This window comes from Geotrypetes seraphini, chromosome 1 (assembly GCF_902459505.1).
Source record: "Geotrypetes seraphini chromosome 1, aGeoSer1.1, whole genome shotgun sequence".
In the NCBI taxonomy this organism is placed as follows: Eukaryota; Metazoa; Chordata; class Amphibia; order Gymnophiona; family Dermophiidae; genus Geotrypetes; species Geotrypetes seraphini.
The window spans coordinates 505,650,232-505,677,220 of record NC_047084.1 but is presented as its reverse complement, the minus strand read 5'-3'; the positions used below and the strand labels follow the sequence as shown (position 1 = coordinate 505,677,220).

At 39.4% G+C, this 26,989-nt stretch overlaps 1 protein-coding gene across 3 annotated transcripts in view; it reads right to left on the bottom strand.

Moving 5' to 3' along the window:
* Positions 1-26,989, bottom strand: part of AOPEP (aminopeptidase O (putative)) — a 594,389-nt gene that overhangs the window by 528,040 nt on the left and 39,360 nt on the right. For all 3 annotated transcript variants that reach the window (XM_033928041.1, XM_033928031.1, XM_033928022.1), the window contains exon 2: positions 6,866-7,787. In XM_033928041.1, the coding sequence (XP_033783932.1) occupies positions 6,866-7,665 (800 nt within the window). In that variant the 5' untranslated portion in view covers positions 7,666-7,787. The remainder of the gene's footprint in view (positions 1-6,865; positions 7,788-26,989) is intronic.

The window sequence follows — 26,989 nt, the reverse complement described above, 5'->3', positions numbered from 1 at the left end:
ACATTATTAGTAGACCTACGATTACAAAAATTTGGCAGGTTCAGACTTGAAACATCATAATCTCTGCTGTAGAAGTTAAATTTGGCCTTTATAAATAGGCACTTTTTTGGACTTTTCACGTAGACATCCAGCTTATTATTAAGATAGCCTCTACATGTACAAGAAGTTTACCTGAAATCTGCAAAACTATTAACAATGGCAACAAGAAAATAAGAGGCAAAACAATTACAAGTAGAAATCACAGAACTATTTATTCATTTTTACTGCAGGTTATCCATGGAACAAGCCTGGAATTTCAGCTTTTCTCAAACGATACCACAATGCCAAGATAACATCTGTGTTTAAAAAAAAAAAACAAAGGAAACTAATAATAATTAAAGCCATGCTAAAATAAGACATGAATTTGAAAGAGCACGGAAATCCTGAGCTGCGACTGCCACAAGACCCTTGACTCATCCTTTTCAAGCTATGGATTATAACTTCTGTCTTTCATATAGCGTTTATCAGAAGCTGTCCAAGAACTGGGCAATACAGAGATTCTAATAGGTTCTTTTATTTGTAAAATAGAATAATTGAGTTTAGGTAATGGATAAAGCTAAGTTACTTACCTGTAATAGGTGTTCTCTGAAGACAGCAGGCCAATTATTTTCACTTGTGGGTGACATCATCCATGAAGCCTTGGTGCGGACACTTGAAAAAGTGTTATGTCTCTTTAAGAGCTCGAGGTTGGTGCCTTCCCACCAGCAGGGCTGGCTCAAAGGGTTATGTTGTCGAGCCAATTTCAATGGTGGTGCCCATCCCCCAAAGCTTCATCTTTCTTTCTCAAGCTCATAGTTCAGCATTGCTCCCTCTTTCTACCATGGCCCTCTAAACATTACCCTGCCTGCTGGTAGCAATAGCATGCACAGCAAGCTGTTTTTAGCCAACCCTGGGTCTTCCTTCTGTTGCATCCAACCAATAGGAAGTTGCAGGCAATGTTTAGAGCAGGGATCTCAAAGTCCCTCCTTGAGGGCCGCAATCCAGTTGGGTTTTCAGGATTTCCCCAATGAATATGCATTCAAAGCAGTACATGCACATAGATCTCATGCATATTCATTGGGGAAATCTTGAAAACCCGACTGGATTGCGGCCCTCAAGGAGGGACTTTGAGACCCCTGGTTTAGAGGGTCGTGAGGGAAGGAGGAGGGAGGGAGGGAGAGAGAGAGAGAAGAAAGGGAGCAATACCAGACTTGGAGCTAGAGATATTGGACTGACAGAGAAGGGAAGAAAAGCTCTGGACAAGGTGAAGCACTGGCGACGAGCTCAGGGACCAAGGAATTTGGTGTCCTGTATCTCCGGTGCTCTAGACCAGAGCCTCACCTGATCCAATGGTTGGGCTGGCCATGCCCACCAGATTCATGAGCATGGGACCAGCATTACAATATATAGTTAAAGAAACTCCAAGGGGAAGTGGGAGGGTATGCAAGAATAAGTGGCCTGCTGCTCTTGGACAAACCTGCTGTTCTTGGAGAACACCTGGTACAGGTAAGTAAGTACCTTTGCTTTCTTCAAAACACCAGCAGGTGTTGTATATGCTACACAAATCCTGGGTGCTAATGTTCTGGAACCAGTTGAGTTGCTGGGGGAGAGAGTATTGATAAGGCACAAGGTGAAGTATCTTGGTGTGCTTTTGGATTCAGGACTCACTATGAGAGGGCAGGTGCTTGCTGTAGTTTTGGAAGGTGTATTTTCATCTTCGGTTAGTTAATGGATTGAGACCTTATTTAACGGCCACATTGTTTAGGATGGTGTTACAATCAATGGTTTTGTCTGTTTTTGATTATTGCAGTCTGGTGTTCTTGGAAGTACCAGAATCGGTTTTGGGTGATCAGGTGGCCCAAAAATCAGTGGTGCACCCTCTGTTTAAAATGGACAAATGTGAGCATGTAACAGAATATTTTATAAGGTTGTATTGGCTGAAGGTAAAGAATAAGATATGGTACAAGCTACTGGTGAATGTTTTTATGTGCTTACAGAAGTTGGCCCCTAAACACATGGGCTAGAGCATCTTGCCACGTGAGCTGGCTCAACTGCTCCACTCAATTGAGCATTGTGATCTGTCTGTACTATCTGTGCAAGAATTAAGGCTTTCTTCTTCCAGAAATAGTGTCTTTCACTGCAACGACCCCTGGGAGTGGAACAACCTTCCAGGATACATTCGCCAGCAGCAAAATGTACAGAACTTTAGGAAACTGCTGAAAAGACATCTGTTCTGTAACATGAAATATAGGGTCTGAGTTTGGCTGAGAGAGAAGGAGTGATGACTCTTGAGTGCTGGTCATGGAGGCGTTCGATGGTCTGGTTTGTTTTATTTGGTTTAATGATGTCTGTTATTGAGGCATCTTGTATGACTTATGGAATTTTATATTCTGATGTATGTGTGGGTTTGGCCAGTTTTGGCCTTAAATTTTATTTGTTGATGTTGATGTTAAAGGTAATTTGATTTGATAAGTAAGTATGTAATTTGTTATAGTGTGTTCTTGAAGTGTTTGTACGACAAATGTAAATGTTTTATTTTGTATGTTAATAAGTAACTTGCCCTGGATAAGAGCGGGTGAGACATAAACAAACTGACACAGTCTTTGTCTCCATCACCTCTTCAGGGAGACTGTTCTATGCATCTACCACCCTTTCTGTAATAAAGTATTTCCTTAGATTACTCTGGAGCCTATCACCTCTTCACTTCATCCTATACCCTCTCATTGCAGAGTTTCCTTTCAAATGAAACAGACTCGACTCATGTGCATTTACATTACATAGGTATTTAAACGTCTCTATCATATCTCCCCCCTCTCCAGCCTTTCCTCCAAAGTATACATATTGAGATCTTTAAGTCTGTCCCTATATGCCTTATGATGAAGACCACACACCATTTTAGTAGCCTTCCCCTGGACCAACTCCATCCTTTTTAAATCTTTTTAAAAGTGCAGTCTCCAGAATTGCACACAATATTGTAAATGAGATCTCACCAAAGTCTTATACAGGGGCATTAATACCTCCTTTTTCCTACTGGCCATACCTCTCCCTATGCACCCTAGCATCCTTCTAGCTTTTGCTGTAAACTTTTCAACCTGTTTAGCCACATTAAGATCATCACATACAAGCACACCCAAGTCCCGCTCTTCTGTCATGCACATAAGTTCTTCACCTCCTAAACTGTACCGTTCCCTCAGGTTTCTGCAGCCCAAATGAATGACCTTGTATTTCTTAGCATTAAATTTTAGCTGCCAAATTTCAGACCGTTCTTCAAGCTTCATGTTATTCATACCATCCAGCGTGTCTACTCTATTGCAGATTTTGGTATTATCCACAAAGTGGCAAATCTTACCCGACAGCTCTTCAGCAATATTGTTTATAAAAATGTTAAAAAGAAAAGGCCCAAGAACCTTGAGGCACACCACTGGTAACATCCCTTTCTTCAGAGTGATCTCCATTATCACTATCCTCTGTCACCTTCCACTCAACTAGTTCTTGACCCAGCCTGACACTTTGGGACCCATCCCGAGGGCACTCAGTTTATTTATTAGACGTCTGTGTGCAACACTGTCAAAGGCTTTGCTAAAATCTAAATACACCACATCTAGCGCACATCCTCTATCCAATTCCCAAAGAAACTGATCAGATTTGTCTGACAAGTCCTACCTCTAGTGAATCCATGTTGCCTCTGAAAATCAATCAGGGTCTATTACTCTTCCAGCCCAAAAGGAATTGCTCACCTTTTAATACTGGCTGCTAAGGTGAGTATGTGTGGAAAAACATTGTCAAGGAAATTAGAATTTATGAACAACTCACCTCAAATCTCAAGGGGCTTCATTCCAAGTGTCATGAAAAAATGTGAGAACTTGTAGACTGTTCAAGTTAAAATACGACTGTGAGGTCTAGGTTTTTGTGTGTTCATACAATATTATGTTGCCATCTTCAACAAGGCAGAATCCTAACAATATACTATAGGGACAGTTTGTATCGCATTTGTGACCAGTGTCTTTTAACAGACTGGACCTGGAGAATAGAAGGGTGGAATTAGGGGTTAGAAAATACTATGGAAGAATTTTGGACCTTTGTTACAGTTACTTTCTTTAATGAGGAAGGCATTCCAGCTATAGGGGTATTAAAAAAATGTTTAATACTCTATGTTTTTCCTGATTGAAGCTCTTCCTCAAGCTGTTTGTTCTGGCATTAACAAGAGCTTCAAGTTATGTACGAGTATAATTTGGAATATTTTGTATGCTTGCCAGCCACTACTTAAACCTCTGTAACTGGTTTCTAATAAGGTTTTTTGCATTTCTATAACTGTTCCTTGATGGTTAAAAAAAAGTACAAAATAAACATCTAAAGTTTAAAAAAATATCTGTTCAATTAAATAAACAATTTGCAAAAGAGGAAACAATACATTTTCTGAATGCTCCGTAGTGAAGATGAGGTCACGGATTATATGATATTTTGAAATAAGGATTCTCAAGGAATGAAACAATGCTCTTTTTCCAATGCTGCAACTGTCACACAGTGCAGAAAATCAATCCTTAAAATGATCAATTGTTCTTGCTGAGTTCTATGATGAAATTAGTCTTTAGATGTCCTCTTTATATATTGAGCACAATCCTATGGAGTGACAGATGCATTTTATGCAGGAAAAGATGACCCAGAATATGCACGTAGAAGGGTTAGGGGAGGGTAATTTGTTAACATAAGCATTTCACTATGAAACAACCTTCCAGTCTAGATCCTAGCAGCAAAACAGTAACACAATTCAAGAAAGTATGAGATATGCACAGTAAAGTTAGAAAGCACAGTTACTTACCATAACAGGTGTTATCCAGGGACAGCAGGCAAATATTCTCAACATATGGGTGACGTCATCCATGGAGCCCCGAAGCGGACAGCTGCAAAAGCCATTTTGCTTGTAAAACTGTAGAAAGTTCACGACTGACTGCACCTCGCATGCACGAATGCCTTCTCGCCCGACTTAGGACGTGCATCTCCTCAGTTCAGATAGCCAGCTAAGAAGCCAACCAGGGGAGGTTTGTGGGTTGTGAGAATATCTGCCTGCTGTCCCTGGATAACACCTGTTATGGTAAGAAACTGTGCTTTATCCCAGGACAAGCAGGCAGCATATTCTCAACATATGGGTGGCCTCCAAGCTAACCAGAATGGGACGGTGGGAGTGTTGGCATTTAGGAGAATAAATTTTGTATTACTGTCTGACCAAAGTGACCATCCCATCTGGAAAAGGAATCCAGACAGGAATGTGGGGTGAATGCAGATCTCCTCAATAGGGGTAGATCTAAGGAAAGCTACAGAAGCTGCCATAACTCTAACTTTATAGGCTGTGACTCAACCCTCCAGTTGCAGCCCAGACTGAGCATAGCAAAACGAGATGCAAGCACGAGATGGATATCGTTCTCTTGAAAACTGGATGTCCCAACTCGTTTGGATCAAAGGAGACAAAAAGTTGAGGAGAAGATCTATGTGATTTAGTCCTTTGCAAATAGTAGGCCAAAGCACGCTTGCAGTCCAGAGTATGAAGAGCTGTTTCTCCAGGATGAGAATGAGGTTTTGGAAAAAATACTGCAAGTACAATTGATTGACTGAGATGAAATTCTGTAACAACTTTGGGTAAGAATTTTGGATGAGTGCGAAGTACCACTTTATCATGATGAAATACTGTAAAAGAAGGATCCGTTACTAAAACTTGAAGTTCACAGACTCTGCGAGCAGACGTGAGAGAGATAAGGAAGACCACTTTCCAAGTGAGGAATTTAAGATGAGCCATAGACATTGGTTCAAATGGAGGCTTCATTAACTTTATATAGTTTTTATTTTTTAGCACAGGGGGTATGTATGGAGGTGGTGAAGAGTATGCATGCCCTTTGCTAATCAGTTAGCACAGCCTACATCACTGCACACTGATTAAGGAGTGGTTAGCACAGTAGCCTTACCACCTGGTAAATAGGTGGCAGTAAGGATTCAAGTGATAAAGGTCATGTACTAATTGGGGAATTTAGCACAAGGCCATTAATTCAGAAAATGTGGCCATTTTACAGCTGTACTAAAAGCGGCCTTGGTGTGTGGGGAAACCCAAGTGCTAATAACAACAAAGGCCAGTTTTTAGCACAGCTTAGTAAAAAGACCCCCTAAATGTCTGAGTTCACTCTGGCTAGTTATGGGCACTGAATCTGGGTTTGGGGGACTCCCCACTGACCCCTAACTGGGATATAGTACAGCTAAAGTGCCGAAGTATTTGTCTCCCCACAATTTACATCACTTTTCAACATATATAAATATTGCAGTTCTGCAATATGTCTGTTACAGAGTAGCCACTGTTGTAAAAGATACTCAAGCAAGCATGTGTGTTCAGTTTATTAGCAAATCTATTCAATTGTACAAATAAGCATTTGTCTCGATTTGTTTTTCAAGCTGAAATCTAACCAGAGGCTCTAAAGTATTCAACACTTTATGTTGAAAATATTCCATCAAGCACCATGCGCTCATTCCCACTACCAGACAAATGGAGTTAAAATGCAAAACTATGTCTAGACTAAAATACCAGCTGCCATTCAAACTTCTACTTCAATTGTAGACTTAAAAATGTGATCCTTCAATCTAGACTTAAGGGATGTATTCCTGATAAGGGTTCACCATGTGGTAAAGTTTACATGTTTTTCCATGGTGCAGAAAAGGGAAATAAAAGGGATAAAAGAAATACCAGGTACCCTTACACTATCAGTCCACATTTTGTGCATCACTTTTGCATTCTATCTCCCTTTTTATGTCTATATGTATCTGAAATTAACAAGCAAAGAGTAAAGTATTTGTTGATTTTACTAACCTGCTACTCTGGTCTGTGGTCCACATTATCGATCTTCCCTCTGGCTTTGTTTTGTACCAGATCCTAATTGCATGAGGAAAATTTGTGGGGGTGTGAACCCCTACCTTCCTAATTCGTAAGCTCCAAGGATCAGTGACAAACAAAAGTTCTCCACATCCAGGTGCCTGACTGCATTGAGTATAACAGGATAGCTGTTCCTGCCAGCAGTTTGCCGATAAAGTCACAAGTTCACTAACAATTTGATTCCTGAGATTCCCCAGCTTCTCAGAAGCATCATTTAGACCAGCAGACCTTGCATATTTTTCAATGCCTGGCACAACTGTAACATCTACCTCCTCGACCTTTAGCACAGATAAATCACAGCAATCCAACACCAGCACAAAATCTTCCATCCCATGATGCTCTCCATCACAGCCACTCTTAGAACTAGAAATCCCAGAAAGCTCTTCACTGTTGTCATGGTGACCACTTTCATGGGAACATTCTTCTTCACCTTGATCAGAGTCAGCAAAATATTTATGTCCAGTGTTTGACATAGGAGTGCTTGTTGCATGAAGGTAGTGACCGGCTTGAGAAGCCCCAGCATGGCAAGCGTCATCTAACTGTGAACAGCACCCTTCTCCAGCACCTCTGCCAGCTTCCTTAAATCTATTTCCTGTCAAGAAGAGCACAATGGTGCCTGCAATGACCCGATTTTCGAAACTCACATCCAGATCCAGAACATAATGCTTCACAAGCATATGGCCTGTGTTGGCCATTAGTGGCAGATCTTCTTTATTGAGGTCCATCATTCTCTCCATTCCCCCACTTGAAAGCAGAAGTTTTACAAACCATTGGCTGTGTGCTTCTATGGTACCTGCTGATTCTTAGCAAACAGGAATTTTCATCATTCTGTGTCCCAGCTTAATGGAAATCCAAATTCCTGAAACCATTTATATATCAGAGTTAGCAATGTAATTAGTTTTACAAATATAACTATAAAGCAGAAGATTATTCTACCCGTACAGGTGAAAAGTTAACAATATAATTTTAAGAATATACAGTTTTCCAAATTAAAAAATTAATGAGCCACCATAAAATGATATAACAGGAGGCTTGCTCTTCACTAATAACCTTGTTATACCAAACCTACCCCTCCTTTCAAGCTGCGCTAGAGGTTTTTAGCGTGGGCCAGTGCAAGAAATGCTCCGATGATCACAGAATTCCCATGAGCATTGAAGCACTTACCTTACCAGCCCACGTGTGTGTAGGGGGGGTAAATTTGCTATGTAGCTGTACAGCTTCTTCTAGTTTTCCAAACATCTGTCAAAGGCAGGGATCTCAAAGTCCCTCCTCGAGGGCCGCAATCCAGTCGGGTTTTCAGGATTTCCCCAAAGAATATACATGAGATCTATGTGCATGCACTGCTTTCAATGCATATTCATTGGGGAAATCCTGAAAACCCGACTGGATTGCGGCCCTCAAGGAGGGACTTTGAGATTCCTGGTCAAAGGCATTGTTTCTCATTTAACACAAGAAGTGATTATTATAATTCTATCCTGATTTCAAGTCATCAGTGAGTCTGGAAGCTAACTTGTCTCCTGTGCTCTGCTCTTCAGGAGGCTAAAAATTTAATTTATACTGTATAAACCAGTTAATGGAATTGATATACTCTGAGCTTCAGGACTGCTTTCCTGCTTATCAATGGTGCATTGCAAATATTCCCCAGACACCCTAGGTGAAGATTATTTCAAAATTACAGTTAAATATTTAAGGCATATTGGGCCTGATTCTATAAATAGTACCTAATCATGCCTAATTTGTAGATAGATGCTGGTCTGCACAGTTGTCAATCATCCACCAGTCCTTTATAGAATCACGCCTAATGGCACCTAGGCAGACTTTGGCATTGCTAGGCGTAGTTGAGGTAGGTGCTAGTATACTGATGCCTAACTTGCATGCCTGTTTACCACGCCTATTCTTCGCCTCTAACCACACCTACTTTTCAGGTAGGTGTCATTAGGCAAAGGGCGCCTGAACTTCGGCATCGCACTGATATCCTTGCGCAACTTTAAGTAGCAAAAAAAAAAATTGGTTTTTGATAGCGCAGTCAATTATCATGTCATTTAACCAATTAAAGAACAATTGAATTGCACACAAAATTTAGTTAGGCACCATTTATAGAATCAGGCCATTAACCTAGGTACCATTTATAGTATCAGGCCTATTGTGCTCACAATTCAGTGTTCCATGTTTGCTTCACTCTCTCAAACATAGTGAGATTGGCAATCCCCTGAAGAAGCCATAGTGAAACGGAGGGCCTCTGTTGGGATTGCAGTGCCATGCAAGATAAGTGCTCATGGTGGTTTTAAAAATGTTCAACATGGTTCAATATACATTTAAACAGGTGTAGCATTAAAGTGAAAATAAGAAAAATTATTGCAATATTATAGTGAAAATAAAAATGAATTTAATAAGGAGGTTTAAGACCTTTGAATGAAAAAGGGTCCTCCTACGCTCCTGCCCCTTGCGGAACCACAAATGGAAATGGCTGCCACGAGTTCCCATGGTAACCCTGCACGTTCCCGCAGTCTTGTGAGGTTGCCACAGGAACTCGATGCAACCATTTCCTTTAGCGGTTCTGCATGGGGAAGGAGCATAGGAGGATTACTCCTGCCCCAGTTCACCACTGGACCACCAAGCCATGCGAGGTAGGCCTTTTCAGGTGCATGAGGTAGGTGGGGTGAAGTGGAGCCGACTGGGACAGGACAACGGAAGGGGTTGCTCCTGTCCCGGCTCACCACTCTACCACCAGGGCTCAAGGCAGGCCCAGGGGAGGCCTGCAATGGGTCCAGGAGGGGGTCAAGGGGTACACAGCTGGATGACTCTAATACAAATCAAGACGCAGGTAACAGCCACTGTGTCATTCTATAATTTGAATATATAGGTGTGGAGCAAAGAACTAATAAAATGGAAGGTGAGAGCATAAGTAGAGGATAGGGTCAGATCTTTATTTAGTTTTAGGAGACTATTTATTCTTGTGATATTAAATTGGGATAAGGTAAAATTCATTTTGGTGCTTAAAGCAGTACTTTATGGGCAGAAATGAATGACGGTGAGGAAAAACCTCTGTTCACTGTGGCTATGGGGACAAGGCCATTACCGCTCCGTGGAGCGGTGAATGGCCTTGTCCCCGCAGTTAAGGGAGGGAACGCGTGCAGTCACCTATCCGCTCCCTCCCTACTGCTGCCCTCGTTACTGCCACCACTGAGTTGAAACAGCTCCCTTTCTCCCTCTCTGCCCCTTATCTTCGTGGCCGCGAGTCTAAATTGCCTTCTTACAGCAGCCGGAGCGTTGAAGCTGCATGTGGCTGCCGTAAAGGTCATCTCTGACACAACCGGAAGTTGCATCAGAGATGACCTTTATGGCAGCCATATGAAACTACAACGCTCCGGCTGCTGTAAGAAGGCAGTTAAGACATCGCCGGGCAAAGGTAAAGGGCAGGGAGTTTTGTCAGACCGGGCCTGTTGTCCTGGGGGGGGGGGGTGAAAGCGCCACGAAGGTAAGGGGCAAGGAGGAGGAATTGTGGGGTGGAGAGGAAAAGACGCTGAAGGGAAATGGGCAAAGCAGAATGGGGAGAAGGACGCTGAAAGCACATGGGGAAGACAGAGGGGGGGAGAAGGATGCTGAAAGCACATGGGGACGATAGAGGGGGAGAGAAAGACGCTGAAAGGACACGGGGGAGAAGAACACTGACAGGACATGGGGAAGACAGAGGGGGGAGAAGGACGCTGAATGTACATGGGGAAGACAGAGGGGAAGAAGGACGCTGAAAGGACATGAGGAAGACAGAGTGGGAGAAGATGCTGAAGGGAAATGGGGAAGATAGAGTGGGGAGAAGATGCTGGCAGGGAAGAAGACAGCGATGCCAGACTATGGGGGGAGCAGAGGGAAGAAGATAGGTGCCAGACTAATTTGGAAGGGGGGGGGGAAGGGAGAGGCATAGTAACAGAGCAAATGGAAGACGCAGAGAGAAGACATACAGTGGATGGAAGGAATTGAATGAGAAGATGAGGAAAGCAGAAACCAGACAACAAAGGTAGAAAAAAAAATTATATTTCTTTTTTTTTTTCTTCACGATAAAGTAGTTGTGTTGATAAAAATTTATAAACAAAGCCCTGCTAGCTGAACATCTCTTTCTCCAGTTCAGCAGCCAGAATTTTGATTTATAAGGAAGGAATAAGCTAAATATTGCAATACTGAGGCTTGTATGGATGTTGCGGGGACGGTGACTGGGCGGTGAATGGGATGGCAGTGACGGTGACGGGGCGGTGAATGGGATGGCGGTGACGGTGAAGGGAATGGCGGTGACGGAGCGGTGAAGGGAATGGCAGTGATGGGGCGGTGAAGGGGATGGTGGGTCTGGGACGGTGCAGTGACGGGGACAGATTTTTTCCCCGTGTCATTCTCTAATTCAAATCTACTAATACTCATTATCTATGCAATTTGTTAGTACTTTACAATTGGAAACTAAGGGCTCCTTTTACAAAGATGCGCTAACCGCTACCGCCTACTTTTAAGCAGGCGGTAGTTTTTCAGCTAGCGAGCACTAATCTTGTGCATGCGCTAAAAACGCTAGCGCACCTTCGTAAAAGGAGCCCTAAATATGAACTATTCTGGAACTCTGAAAACTTGGTTAATTTCATAAATAGCACTTTGATGTGCACAGGTTTTAATTGTCTGGATTTTATATGTTGTAATCTGCCTTGAACTCCATATGGAGGAAAAAACTAACTGTAAAAGCTACCCCCTTCCCCCCTTTTACAAAAGCACAGTGCGGTTTTTAGTGCCAGCTGTGGCAGTAACAGCTCCGAAACTTATAGAATTCCTACGAGTATATGAGCTCTTACCGCCACAGCCAGCACTAAAAAACATGCTACGCTTTTGTAAAAAGATGGGGAGGGGTAAATCTTTACTTTCTATTGTCTAAAGTTTAGACAGCTTTGTAAACCACTTAGACATTTTGCCATGATTTGGGTTATATCAAATAACAGACTGAACTTGAGCTTTTGCTTATAGGTTTGAAATCCATGCTAATGCAACCACTGTTCTCAATGCTACCATAAACTGAAAATATATGTAGCTTTCTAGTATCAAAATTAATTGTGAAAAATAGTTCTGCCTCCTAATGTTCACATGGCTGATCTACCATATATTGTAATGGATCAGTTTAAATTCTAATACTGGGATAGACTGGAGTCTCGGAAGCTCAAGATGCGCTAGGGAGACAGAATTTCTGAAGGCTGTACAAGATTGCTTCATGGAACAGCTTGTTAGAGAACCGACAAGAGGAAATGCCACTCTGGATCTAATCCTAAATGGGCTAAGGGGACCTGCAAAGGAAGTGGAAGTAGTGGGACCGTTGGGAAACAGCGATCATAATATGATCAAGTTCAAGATGGAAGTAGGAATACTGAAAGGAAAGAGAACCATAGCGACAACTTTTAACTTCAGGAAGGGTAACTACGAAGCAATGAGGGGAATGGTAAAGAAAAAACTTAGGAACACTTCCCAAAAATGGCAGACGGTAGAACATGCCTGGTCCTTTTTCAAGGACACGGTGAGTGAGGCGCAAAATCTATATATCCCCAAATTCAGAAAAGGGTGCAACAAGAGTCGAATAAAAGACCCGGCGTGGATAACTAAAATAGTGAAGGAAGTGATAAGCAATAAGAAAAATTCATTCAGAAAATGGAAAAGGGACAAAACTGAGGTAAACTGGAGAGAGCACAGGAAGTATCAAAAAGAATGTCACCGTGTGGTTCGAAAAGCCAAAAGAGAGTATGAAGAGAGACTAGCCAGGGAAGCACGAAATTTCAAACCGTTCTTTAGATATGTTAAAGGGAAACAGCCGGCTAGGGAGGAGGTGGGACCACTGGATGACGGAGACAGGAAGGGAGCGGTGAAGGAAGAGAAAGAGGTCGCAGAAAGACTTAACATGTTCTTTTCATCTGTATTCACAAACGAAGACACAACCAACATACCGGAACCTGAGCAATTCTTCAATGGAAATCAAGCACAAAAGTTAACATCCATAGAAGTGAGCCTTGATGATGTGCGCAGACAGATAGAAAAACTAAAAACTGACAAATCCCCGGGTCCGGATGGAATCCATCCAAGGGTGCTGAAGGAACTAAAGGAGGAAATAGCGGAACTACTACAGCAAATTTGCAACCTGTCTCTGAAAACAGGTGTGATTCCGGAGGATTGGAAGATAGCCAACGTTACGCCCATCTTTAAAAAGGGATCAAGAGGAGACCCGGGAAACTACAGACCGGTGAGTCTGACCTCTGTTCCGGGGAAAATGGCGGAAGCACTAATAAAAGAAAAAATTGATGAACATTTTGAAAAACACGAACTTCTGATAACCAGCCAACATGGTTTCTGCAGGGGGAGATCGTGTCTGACCAACTTATTGCACTTCTTCGAGGGAATTAACAAACAGATGGACAAAGGAGACCCCATAAACATCATATACCTAGATTTCCAGAAAGCCTTTGACAAGGTGCCTCATGAACGTCTACTCCGGAAACTGAAGAACCATGGGGTGGACGGAGCCATGCATAGATGGATCAGAAACTGGTTAGCGGGTAGGAAACAGAGGGTAGGGGTGAAGGGACACTACTCAGACTGGAGGAAGGTCACGAGTGGTGTTCCGCAGGGCTCAGTGCTCGGGCCACTGCTATTTAATATATTCATAAATGATCTAGAAGCAGGAACAAAGAGTGAGATAATAAAATTTGCGGACGACACCAAACTATTTAGTGGAGCTCGGACAAAGGAGGACTGTGAAAAATTGCAAAGGGACTTGGACAAATTGGGAGAATGGGCAGAGAGATGGCAGATGAAGTTCAATGTTGAGAAATGTAAAGTATTGCATGTGGGAATCAGAAACTCGAGGCATAGCTATACGATGGGAGGGATGTTATTGAATGAGAGTACCCAAGAAAGGGACTTGGGGGTAATGGTGGACATGACAATGAAGCCGACGGCACAGTGCGCAGCGGCCGCCAAGAGAGCGAATAAAATGCTGGTGATAATCAAGAAGGGTATTACAACAAGAACGAAAGAAGTTATCCTGCCGCTGTACCGGGCAATGGTGCATCCGCATCTTGAGTACTGCGTCCAGTATTGGTCACCATACCTTAAGAAGGATATTGTGTTACTCGAGAGAGTTCAGAGGAGAGCGACACGACTGCTGGGCGCGATGGACCTCAGGTCTGACCCAGCGGAGGCATTTCTTATGTTCTTATGTTCTTAAATATTGAACTTCTAAGGGTTTCAACCTACTTTGACTCCAAACTTTGCTAATTATCATTCAAGTTTTCTTTAGGTTCTAGTACATTTTAATTTAAAAATCGATTTAAAAATCATGTAAGACCCAACCAGCTGAAGTCTAGTAAGTAAAATATGCCTGTTTTATGAAGCATTTGCATAAAGTACTGAAAAGCCATCACTTGGGCTCTTAACCCAGAGTGGCATTAATTATTCAGAGGATTAGCAGCAATCACCATTATAAACTAGCAGCTGTTTTTACTAAGGAAAGCTTTTCTTTATAATTTTTAAATTGATTTTAAAAGAGAAACAAAGTCACTGAAATATTTCAAACCATTACATTTCCTAATTAGAGACTTGGAGTGAAAGCAAAAAAGATATTTTGTGGTAGAACAAGGGGTGAAGACAATATGAGTTGGCCTATGGCCTAAAACTCACACATCTCCAGAAGCATCACAAGCTTATGGTATAATCTGTAGATGAGCAGTTGAAATAGACAGAATGCAAGAAGACCTTCAATCTGATAGAAGTTCAGAATTAGACAACTCCTGCACACTGGTGTTAATGTCATTAAAACAAGGGTAGGGCGTGGCTTGGACGCGAATGCTGACGGTTGGGTGAAGGAGAAGCTCCGTACAAACAAGCTTATTTTACAGAAATTACTACAAAAAAGAAATCAGAAAACATTAACAGAATATGACATCTAAAAAACAAAACAAGTGCGATTCAGAAGCTAGTGGATCCGGTATCAGCAGCAGCAATAAAAGATCAAAACCAGAGCCAAATAATACACCTTCAAAAGTTCCGTTGCCATCGGATGAAAGCCCCGACGTCATGGAAGAATTGAGACAAATCAAAGAAATAGTATTAGACAGCAACAAAAAACTAAAAAAAGCAATTGAAGATGCTGCACTTCTTACCAAAAGAGTGGATATAATTGAAAACAGAATAAATGACCTGGAAAACAATACAGAGCAACTGAATACAGACATGAGAAAATCTAAAATAATATGGAAAGAAGTTGAAGAAATTAAAAGAGACTTGGAAGACAGCCGAAATCGAGAAAGAAGAAATAATTTAAGGATCATCGGGATTCCGGAAGGGGTAGAAAAAAATGACCCTATAACATTCCTGGAACAATTTCTACCTAAAATATTACCTTTAAAATTCAAAGCTGCATTAGAAATTGAAAGAGCACACAGAATACCAACACAAAATAAAAACCTTCAATCAAGACCAAGAACTTTAATATTTAAACTTTTGAGACACCAACAAGCAGTAGAAATCTGCCAACTTGCAAAGGAAAACAAAAACCTCAAATGTCAGGATGCAAGAATCCACATTGTCCCTGACTTTGCAAAAGAGACTGCATTGCGAAGAAAACAATTCCTGGACATGAGACCCCAACTGCGAGCTCTAGGGGCTAGATATGGCCTTCTTTATCCAGCAGTAATGAAAATTACCATTGCTAACAAAACTCAAAACTTTTCAGATCCTACAAAACTTCAAGATTTCATCGATCAATGTGAACAGCCAATGACCTCTTAAACAAGAACTTATTATCGAATAATATATTTGTGTTTATATTTATATTTATATTTAAATTAATAAACATAAAGATTAAATATGAAATACAGATATAAAGTTCGATACAGAAACAGAACTTTTAACTTCAACTGAAAGGAATTGGAAGAACATGGAATTGTGATTTGAACTGCAGGAACATTCTAAACAACGAAAAGAAAAAAAAAATCTTCAGCACATGTTTAAAGATATATACAAAAACTTACATGTGGAACTCTGAGCCAGGAAGCATTCCGATGATGAGACTGTGGAATTGCGCAGTATTGGACTTTTATTTACTCATGACCTTACATTAAGAGAGTCGCTGATTGGATAAGGAAAGCAAGGGGCGTCAAAATTAAAAAAGGCACCAATCGCTTTGACAAATGTAGGATATTGAGTAAAACGAATTCGTATTGGATAAAAGTAAAATTTCCTTTCAATGAATAAACTTCCGGTTACTTTGCGTTTCAAAGCATACAAGACAGGAGTCCATGTCGGAAGGAACCGACATGTTGTCTTGTCATGCTACTGAGAGACGAGATACGAGCGAACTTGAGACAAACGGAGGATTGGGTCAATGACAAAGAAGGGAGATGGATGCAGATTGAAAATTGTCGGAGATAGCAATGGACATGAACAGCTTGGGACGCAAAATGGGACAGGAGGTTTGTGAAACTGAGAATAATTTCCTGAAGTGCTTTTGATTAAACCCCTCCACATCTTAAATCAAAAAAAAAGCATAGAATTTCAATTAGATACCTTTATTGAATTCATAGGAAATTCTACCTACATCTTCCTTTGATAAAGTATGGCACTGAGTTGTCTCGAGTGATACCACCGGAATGATATTTGTTTGTTGAGCCTTTTTGCAGGACCGGGATGCAATTTTTTGGCGACGGCCATGACAGTGACAGACACTCAGAGATGTTATGACCGCGGCTTGCACTGAAGGCCGCGCGACGGTTTTGTAAAGAGAGGGAATGCTCTTCTGGATGTGATAGTTTCCTACTCTTTGATTAAGTGCATGCTGAGTCGCTAATATATTATGAATAAGCTGCTATACTCCTTACCTTTATCTCTAGTAAAATGTGAATGTACCCTATTCACATGCCTTAGTCCTATGGCAATACAATGGAAATGTACCCTATGGAAATGGGATGTGAATGTACCCCTATTTGTATGCCTCAAAGCTTTGTGAATGTATCGCCGTAACCCGTTCTGGGATCCTGGGAAGGATGGGCTAGAAAACTAAAAGTGCAACTAATAACTATTTTGAAGGGAAAAGATTAAAGTTAATCTCCTGAAGGTTGGACTGAGGAGATGTCTACTCATCCTTTGTGACTGCCTTCAAACATATACCTAAGCCTTAAAAATATAAGTTATAATATTTTAAATACAATTATTCATCATTTTGAATTAATTTATATCTAACTGAACTTGTGATTTACATTGTTGTCATATGTAATAATTTTCTTAAAGAATAGGGAAAGAATATAATTCATACTTAATATTTAAAAATGAAAACATTTCTTGACACCACTTAGAATTTACTGTTAGAAAACATTTACTTTATTATACAATACAAACCAAAACATAATAATAAATTTAAAAAAAAAAAAAAAAAAAAAAAAATTATACAGTGGGAATTTATAATAGAATAAAATAAATTAAAACATCTCTAAAAGGAGAAATATAATTAAAAAAAAAAAGATAAAATAAATAATAATGGTAGTAAATATAGTTATATATTGTAATAGCTTGTAGGAGTTATATACACCTAACCTCAATATGCGTATCCAAGTGGTCATATTAAAATGGGGAGGGAAGGGAGGGAAGGGAGGGAAGGGAAGGGGGAAATATAATGGAGAATGGGGTAAAGAAGAAAAAGGGGATATTCTAAAATATTTTAAATACTGGGGAAAAAAAATTAAGGAAAACAATTCATATAATTTTAAGGAAAATATATCAAAAATGCATAAATGGATCTTAAAATAATATCCTTAAACGTTAATGGTCTAAATCATATGATAAAAAAGAAAAAAACACTATTATTTTTAAAAAGGCAAGATGCGGATTTATGCTTTATACAAGAGACCCACCTCTCAAATATTGAATCTAGTAAACTACAAGGAGGTTGGGTCAAACATTGTTTTTTCTCACCAGCTACAAAGAAAAAAGCAGGAGTTGCTATTCTGGTAAATAAAAAATGTAATGCTACATTCAAATTAAAGGCAACAGATATTAATGGAAGATGGATAATTGTGGAAATGAATATGGGAAATACTACCATGACGTTGTTTAATATATACGCCCCTAATTCGAACCAAAATGAATTTTTTAAAACTCTTCAACAACTGATATTACCACTGGCTACTTCAAATCTAATAGTAGCTGGGGATTTTAATGCTGTTATGGATCCTCTATTGGACAAAAACCCAAGTAGATATATGAAATCAATGGGATTAGATAATTTAATACAAACTTGTGATTTAATAGATATTTGGCGAATACTTCATTTTAATGGACGGGAATTTTCATTCTGTTCTCATGTTCACAATTCCTTTTCAAGAATAGATTATATATTTATATCAAAACACCTAGCACATCAAGTAACAAAAGCTGCCATTGATCCAATTATTTTATCAGATCATGGTGGGGTATGGATTGAAATTAAAATCACAGATCAAAATACAAATAGAACAATATGGAAGTTTGATAATACATTGCTTGCTGATCCAATATTCTGTGAAAATTTTCAAATAAAAATGAAAGATTTTTTTCAAATAAATGATAAAGATGAGATCTCTAGAGAAATATTATGGGATGCATTTAAAGCATCAATAAGAGGACAAATTATTTCTTATTCGGCTTATCTTAACAAACAAAATAGAAAACAATACTCTAATTTAGAAAAAGAAATTAAAAATTTAGAATTAAAATTAATAGGAAAATGGGAATATTCTACACAACAAGAATTATTAAAACTCAAAGGTAAATACAATGAAATATCATCAAAAATTATAAGGAAAGATTTATTTTCTCAGCAGGCGTTGTATTATGGAAACTCAAATAAGTCGGGAAGAATACTGGCAAATTATCTAAAAGTGAAAAAAAAAGAAAACAAAAATAATTGCTATAAAAGATGAAAATGGTGAAACACTTACACAAATTGAACCAATCTTAAAACAATTTCTAAAATTCTATAAATCTCTTTATTCTTCCGAGACTTATTTAAATAAAGAAAAGGAAGGTTTAGAATTCTTGAAACTATTAGAGGGTCCAAAAGTTCCTGAACATATAAAACGAAGTATGGAAGAACCAATATCAATAAAAGAATTAGAAACAGCTTTGAAATCCCTTAAAGTTGGATCCGCTCCAGGTGGTGATGGTTATACAGTGGAATTTTATAAAACATTTCAAAACTCTTTATTACCCTATTTATTAAATCTTTTTCAATATCAACTTAATAAAGGTTGTACAAATGGCACTATGGCAGAATCATTAACAATAGTTTTGCCAAAGCCAAATAAAGATCCCACTTTGGTATCGAACTATAGACCAATTTCTTTAATAAATGTAGATGGAAAATTATTAGCAAAAATCCTTGCGTTAAGATTGGCTAAAGCTCTCCCACATATTATAAGTATGTCTCAAACAGGATTTGTTGCTCAAAGACATTCATCTCATAACACTAGATTAGCATTCCATATGTTATACTTAACAAAGAAAATGAATGAGCCCACTTTTGCTGTTTCTTTAGATGCAGAAAAGGCTTTTGATAGAATAGAATGGACATTTATGTATCAAGCAATGGAATGGTTTGGTATAGGTCCTGGATTCACACAAATGATACAAACATTATATAGCTCCCCTTCTGCTAGATTATACATTAATAATACGTTTTCAGAAAAATTTAATCTACAAAGAGGAGTCAGACAAGGTTGTCCTTTGTCTCCTTTACTGTTTGATATAGTTTTAGAACCCTTAATATTAGCAATCCAACAAATAAAGGAGATACAAGGTATAACTCATTCAGATAAAGAATACAAAATATCAGCTTATGCTGATGATTTACTATTATATTTGAGGAATCCAGAATCTACCATTCCATATTTACTTGAACTAATAGAAAAATTCGGAAAATTTTCAGGATATAAAATAAACTGGAATAAATCAGAAATACTTCCATTAAATATACATTGTACAAAAAGTTTATTTAATTCATTCTCTTTTGTTTGGAAGGAAGATGCTATTAAATATCTTGGAATTTGGATTACAAAAAATTTAGAAGATACAATGAAAATTAATGAAAAAAATTTATTACAAAAAGTGACAGAGATGTGTGAGCAATGGAACCCTTTACACTTATCTTGGTGGGGAAGAATACAAACTGTTAAAATGATGATATTACCTATAGTCTGTTACCAAATGGGAATGATACCAGTTTTCTTCCAAAATTCTTTTTATAAAAAATTAAATAAGATATTAACAAAATTTATTTGGCTTGGAAAAAACCCCAGAATTGCATTAGTGTCATTGCAAAGACCAATTGCGGAGGGAGGGGTAAATTTTCCCAACTTTTATAGGTATCATCAAGCCTATATTTTACGTCAAGGTATGTATTGGATCCTCCCAGAGCCCACTTTAAATATTCCAGATTGGTATTGGCTAGAATGGAGACTTATGTTTCCATTACGTCTTAGTCATGTAGTTAGTATCAAGATGCCAAGGCTATACAAAGAACATAAAATATTCATGGATACATGGAAAACTTTAAGATATATAAGTAATCTAACTCCTATTCCAATTAGTAAATCAACAACTCAAACGATTTGGTTAAACCCCAAGATCAAAATAGGCGGTTTCAAAATAATCTGGAAAAACTGGATGATAGCAGGTATTCGTATTCTAGACGACATAATAAAAAATGGTAAAATGCTGGAGTTTTCACAATTGCAACATAAATTTGATCTTAATAAAACACAATATTTTAGATGGTTGCAATTGAAGCAATCCATTCAGGTAGGGTTCCCTGAATGGAAAAATCTTACTAATTATCACAGCTTGGAATTCTTGTGTTTCCAGATAAATTCAATAGGACATGAAGCTGCACAGTGGTATAAATTAATATCCGGATATATAAATAAAAAACCAAAAAATGGTCTTAGAGACATTTGGAGCATTGAGATAAAGCACCAAATTAGTGCATCTCAATGGCCACGACTTTGGTCTTGGAGGTTAAAATGTACGGTGTCAGCATCTATGAGACAAACTTGGTTTTTTCTTTTACATAGAGCTTTATGGACCCCTACACGTTTACATAGAATTGATAGCTCTAAATCTAATAAATGCTGGCACTGTCATGTTGAAATTGGGACATTAGACCATCTTTTATTCTTTTGTCCATTCATATTAACATTCTGGAAATCAATTTGGCCTCAAATAAATAGGATGTTGGAAAACCCAGTAGCCTTGACATATGATACTATATTATTTGGAACAACAATGAGAACAAAAAGTCAAATAACATCAAATAATAATAAACTTTTGTTTATTTTAACTGGAATAGCAATACAACAAATCACATTTAATTGGAAAAGACATGACAGATTAAATTACACTTTCTGGTGGAATTCTGTTTGTCATATATATAAAATGGAGCTTACCATAGCAACACAAAAAGGATATATTAATAAATTTCAAAAGATATGGAGACCATTAACAGATTTTTGTAATGAATGATTAACTTTTCCCATGAAAAAAAAAAAAAAAAATTGAATGGAGGGGAATGGGGAGGGATTTTGTTTTTGATTTTTACACACTATGTCAATGTTGAATGAATTTACAATAAAGTTGTTTTTAAATATTATTGATTGAAAGGGAGGGAGGGAGGGGGGATTATTGCGTTCAAGAGAAATTATATAGATTTAGATTTACTGCATAATATTATAAATTTTGTATAAAATTAATTTTCTAAAAAATGTTAAACTTAATGATGATAGGTGTGTTTATCAAGTGTGTATATTTAAGTTTCTAATAAGTTTATATGAAACACTTGTTGTAACAAAAGAAAATGAATAAAGATTATAAAATAAAAATTAAAACAAGGGTATCCACTTGAGGGTGAGCCATAGGCCAGTCCAAGAAAGCCTTACACATCTTAATGTAAGCTAATTTTTAAAAACATCAATTATAACCTGACTTTTCCAGTAATGCTAATACCAAGCAGCTCAGAGCAAAACAAAAAACATATCACTGCTCAATGCAGATGATAAAATATACACTAAGGGGCTCATAATCGAAATGGAACGATGTCTAAAAACCCGCCCAAGTCGGCACTTGGATGAACTAAAAGACAGGTGATCCAAGTGTCAATAATCAAAACAGCATTTTAGACATATTCAGGGACATTTTAGGCCTCTGAATGCTGCTGTGCATCCAGAGCTGAAAGAGACATTTTTGGAGGAGTGGTGAGGGCAGGATTTGGGTTGGACGTGAGTCAACCTAAACTTAGTTGTACTGCAGGGATAAATAAAAGTTTTACGAGGCTGCCTGGATGGAATTTATACGTTGTGACTTAGGCGGTCTAAAACCAGGTCTAAGGTGCCCAGAAGGTATCCAAAGTGACCAGATAACCACTGCAAACACAAAGTACAGACCTCCACACACTCCCCCAGTGATGATTGACCCCCTCATACAATCATAAAAATGGGAATAAAAATGTACATATCTGTCTCCGGAACATTAATCCCTGCTATAGGAAAGCCTAGTAGAGCTGCACAGCGGTCTCTTAAGTAGCCTGGGGGGTGGGCTAATAAACCATAGAGAGGAGGACCCAGGCCCATAAGCCACTCTAACCACTACATTTATGGTAGAAAATGTGAGCCCATCAAAAGCCCCCAAACCCTACTAAACTGCTATAGGTGGCACATGCAGCCATAAGGGCTATTGAGGTTGTAGACAAGTGGGTATACTTGGTTTTTGGGGTGTTCGGGGGGGCTCAATATTACTTATATGGGAGTTGTGGCCCCACAGCTATGTTGCCATGTCTGGGTGGCCAGTCCATCACATTGCTGGCCCCTCCCACATCCAAAAGGTCTTGTTCTGGGTGTTTGGGACTTGGACGAATATTTGGACAAGAATGTGGTATAAGATAGACGTAGTGGCGGTCTGGATGATCAAATGCCTGGATGTACAGATGGACGATTTTTGAAAAAAGTATATTTTAGACATATTTTTCAAGAATGGACATTTGTGCTCTGCTGACTTTGGGCGACTAGCATCCTATGTCCAAATCAGACTTGGACGTATCTTTTGATTATGCTCCTCTAAAGTTCTGTCCAATAGACTCCAAGACTCCAAAAGATCTTAGGGAAAATTATTCATTCCAATCAGGTGGGTTTTATGCCTGGTCATCTTATCACAGACAACACCTGGTTATTTATTCAATGATCACATATTGCTAAGTCTCAACTCTACCCCATCAATGCCTTGTCCCTTGATGCGGAGATGGATTTTAACAGGGTGGAGTGGGAGTATTTTTTTTATACATTAGCTTGGTTTGGGTCTTACTGGTCAGTTATACAAAAAATTAAAGTACTATATACTGATCTGATAGTGAGAGTATTAGCTAAGACATAATTTACTTTCTAAGCCTATGTTTCTTAAAAGAGGAACTTGCCAAGGATGCCCTCTCTCCCCTTATCTTTTTAATATAGCCCTAGAGTTCTTCTCATAGCTATCAGATCTAACTCTCAGATAACAGGCATTTCTCATCAGCATTTAGATATTAAAATTACAGCTTATGGTGATGACGTTTAACTCTATCTAATCCTGATTCTTCAGATCCTGCATCTTTTCAGTTGATAGATACCTTTTCTATCTTCTCAGGTTACAAAATAAATCAGCAGAAAACAGAAACTCTTCCTCTTAATCATTGTGTACACCCTAATATAGTTCAGCCTTTTAATTTAATTTGGGCCCACTCCAAAATTAGACACTTAGGGACAGACTTATATACGAACTTAGAAGACACTATTAGAATCTGTTCTCAGTATTCTTAAGACCCTTCCACATTCCTGGCACCCCCTTTATGTTTCATGGTGGGGAAAATTAGGAATCGTTAAGATGATGATTGCTCCAAAGGTTAATTTCATTTTGAGCAGGATCCCTGTTTTATTTTCTTCTGCTTTTTATTTGCAGCTAAATAAGTTGCTCACTTCCTTCCTTTGGCATGCTAAGTGACCAAAAATTGCATTAAGAAAACTTAAACGTACAAAAGATGATGAAAGCGTACTGTTTTCTGATTTTATTACATATCATCTTACAGCAGGTATATAGCTGATTCTCAATGGATAATGACTATACACCACTTCAGCTGGCATTGGAAAAAAAAACTATCATTAAACCTATTCCACTGCAAATATTACTTACAATGCCATCTATTACAATTTGCAAAATGGGTCTGATTATCTCCTCAATTCTTGCATGTATGTAAGAACTTGACAAACTACAAGCAATTCTATTTACATGTATCTTTGGCATAATTCTCAAGTTCTAATTAATAAGACTCCTCTTTCTTGGAAAGAATGAATAGATAAATTAAATTGAACCCTTAATAAAATGGGGGGGGGGGTCCTTGAAAAATGTCTATCATTTTACATACTGCAAGTATGCTTTTCATTGTCAGACAGCAACTTCTTCAGATGGCTCCAGCTTCATCATTGTCTACATAACAAGCAATTCCTTTCTCAGTTGGCAAATTCATTTTCTGCTGGACATATTGCATTGGCAACATACAAACTGCTGATATCTTCACAACATAATTATAGAGTTAGTCTACAAAAAACATGGGAAGCTGGTAGTAACCAGGAACAGAAGAACAATGGCCCTTTTTAAGGATAACAATCATGAGGCCTTTGTCCAATATGCTCCAGTCGATGTATTTTCTTTATCATAGAACCTCATGGACTCCTCGCAAAACTCTACTACAGGATGATTTCTTCAAACAAAAGTTGAAACTTAAAATTTGGTACCTTACTGCAAATATTTGAATATGACTTCACCTTAACATTTTAATTTAGAAGAATGTCTGGTCTAGATTTTCCATTAAACTGCTAAATCTCATCATCTATAGTAATATTTAAATCCTGCTTCCTGCAAATTTCTCTGGCAGACTCTCAAACAAGATTACATCCTATATAATAAAACCCTAAGCACGCATGCGCACTTAGGGTTTTTTGATCCATGCCGCCGTGTTTTCTGTTCCATGGCCGAATTCTATTTTAGAACACGGCGGCAGGGAACATTCTGGCGACTCTCCTCCTCCTGCCCTCACTCACCAACTGCTGCTGCTGGAGGAAGCGCAGGCAAGCTCTCTTCCAGCGGCGCCTGAGCCGCGTCTTCACTGCCCGATTGCCGGCCGCAGTGGCCGCTGCTGCTGTGAAACTGCCCAGTACCGCTGCCGATGCCACTCTTCAAAGGAGCCTGGTGAGGATAGTGGTCGTTTGTAGCAAACTTCGCAGGCCGTTCAGCACCTCGGTAGCATGTTTCTTCTGACGTACGCGATTGCGTCAGAGGGAACTTGCTACTGAGGTGCATAGCGGCCTGCAAGGTTCGCTACAACCGGCCGCTATCCTCATCAGGCTGCAAACGAACATGCTGGACAGGGGGAGCAGGGAAGAGGGACAGGGGGAGCACGGAAGAGGTGCTGCTGGACAGGGAGCAGGGAAGAGGGACAGGGGGAGCACGGAAGAGGTGCTGATGGACGGGGGAGCAGGGAAGAGGGACAGGGGGAGCACGGAAGAGGTGCTGATGGACGGGGGAACAGGGAAGAAGGACAGGGGGAGCACGGAAGAGGTGCTGATGGACGGGGGAGCAGGGAAGAGGGACGGGGGAGCACGGAAGAGGTGCTGCTGGACACGGGGGAGATAAAAGGAAGGGAGAAGGGCTACTGCTGGACAGGGGGAGCTGGCAAGGGGTGGTGATGGACAGTGGAGGAAAAAGAGACAGAAAGAAAGAAAGGCAGACAGAAAACGGCCAAGGAGAGAGAGAGAGAAAGACAGACACACACATCTATTCTAGCACCCGTTAATGTAACGGGCTTAAAGACTAGTAACATAAGAATAGCCTTACTGGGTCATACCAATGGTCCATCTAGCCCAGCACCCCATCTTCACGGTGGCCAATCCAGGTCAAAAGTACCTGGTGAAAACCCAAATACTCAGGGTAGCAATTTTCCATGCTACCGATCCAGGTCAAGCAGTGGCTTCCCCCATGTCTTTTTCAATAACAGACTATGGACTTTTCCTCCACGAACTAGTCCAAGTCTTTTTTAAAACCAGCTACATTAACTGCTCTCACCACATTCTCTAGCAATGTGTTTCAGAACTTAACTATTCTCTGAGTGAAAAATATTTCCTCCTATTGGTTTTAGAAGTATTTCCCTGTAACTTCAAGTGTCCCCTAATCTTTGTAATTTTTGATGAAGTAAAAAAAAAAAAACAATCCACGCGTACCCATTCTACACCATTCAGGATTTTGTAGACTTCAATCATATCTCAGTTGTCTCTTTTCCAAACTGAAGAGCCCTAACCTCTTTAGTCTTTCCTCATATAAGAGGAATTCCATCCCCTTTATCATCTTGGTTGATCTTGGCAAAATGTCGTAGGCTAACTCGTATCGCTTTCGCTTCTTGTTCTACCACAACAAATGCCTCTTTGCAGATGATACCACAATCTGCAATAGAGCAGACACCCCGGATGGTATGAACAACATGAAGAAAGACCTAGCTTGAAGAATGGTCCGATATTTGGCAGCTAAACTTTAATGCTAAGAAATGCAAGGTCATGCATTTGGGCTGCAAACCCCGAAGGAACGGTACAGTTTCGGGGGTGAAGAACTTATGTGCATGACAGAAGAGCAGGATTTGGGTGTGCTTGTGGTAATCTTAAGGTGGCCAAACAGGTTGAAAAGGTGACGGCGAAAGCTATAAGAATGCTAGGGTGCATAGGAAGAAGTATGGCCAATAGGAAAAAGGAGGTATTGATGCCCCTGTATAAGACTCTGATCGGGAGAGATAGCCAAAAGAACTAAAAATGGTAGATGAAATATTGCTAGTGAGGGAGTCGATGACAATTTTGGGAGTGAGATTGGACCCTGGGCTTACAATGAATTGTCAAGTGACAAAGACAATACAAATATGTTTCACTCAGATACATTTATTGTATCATGTGAAACCAATGC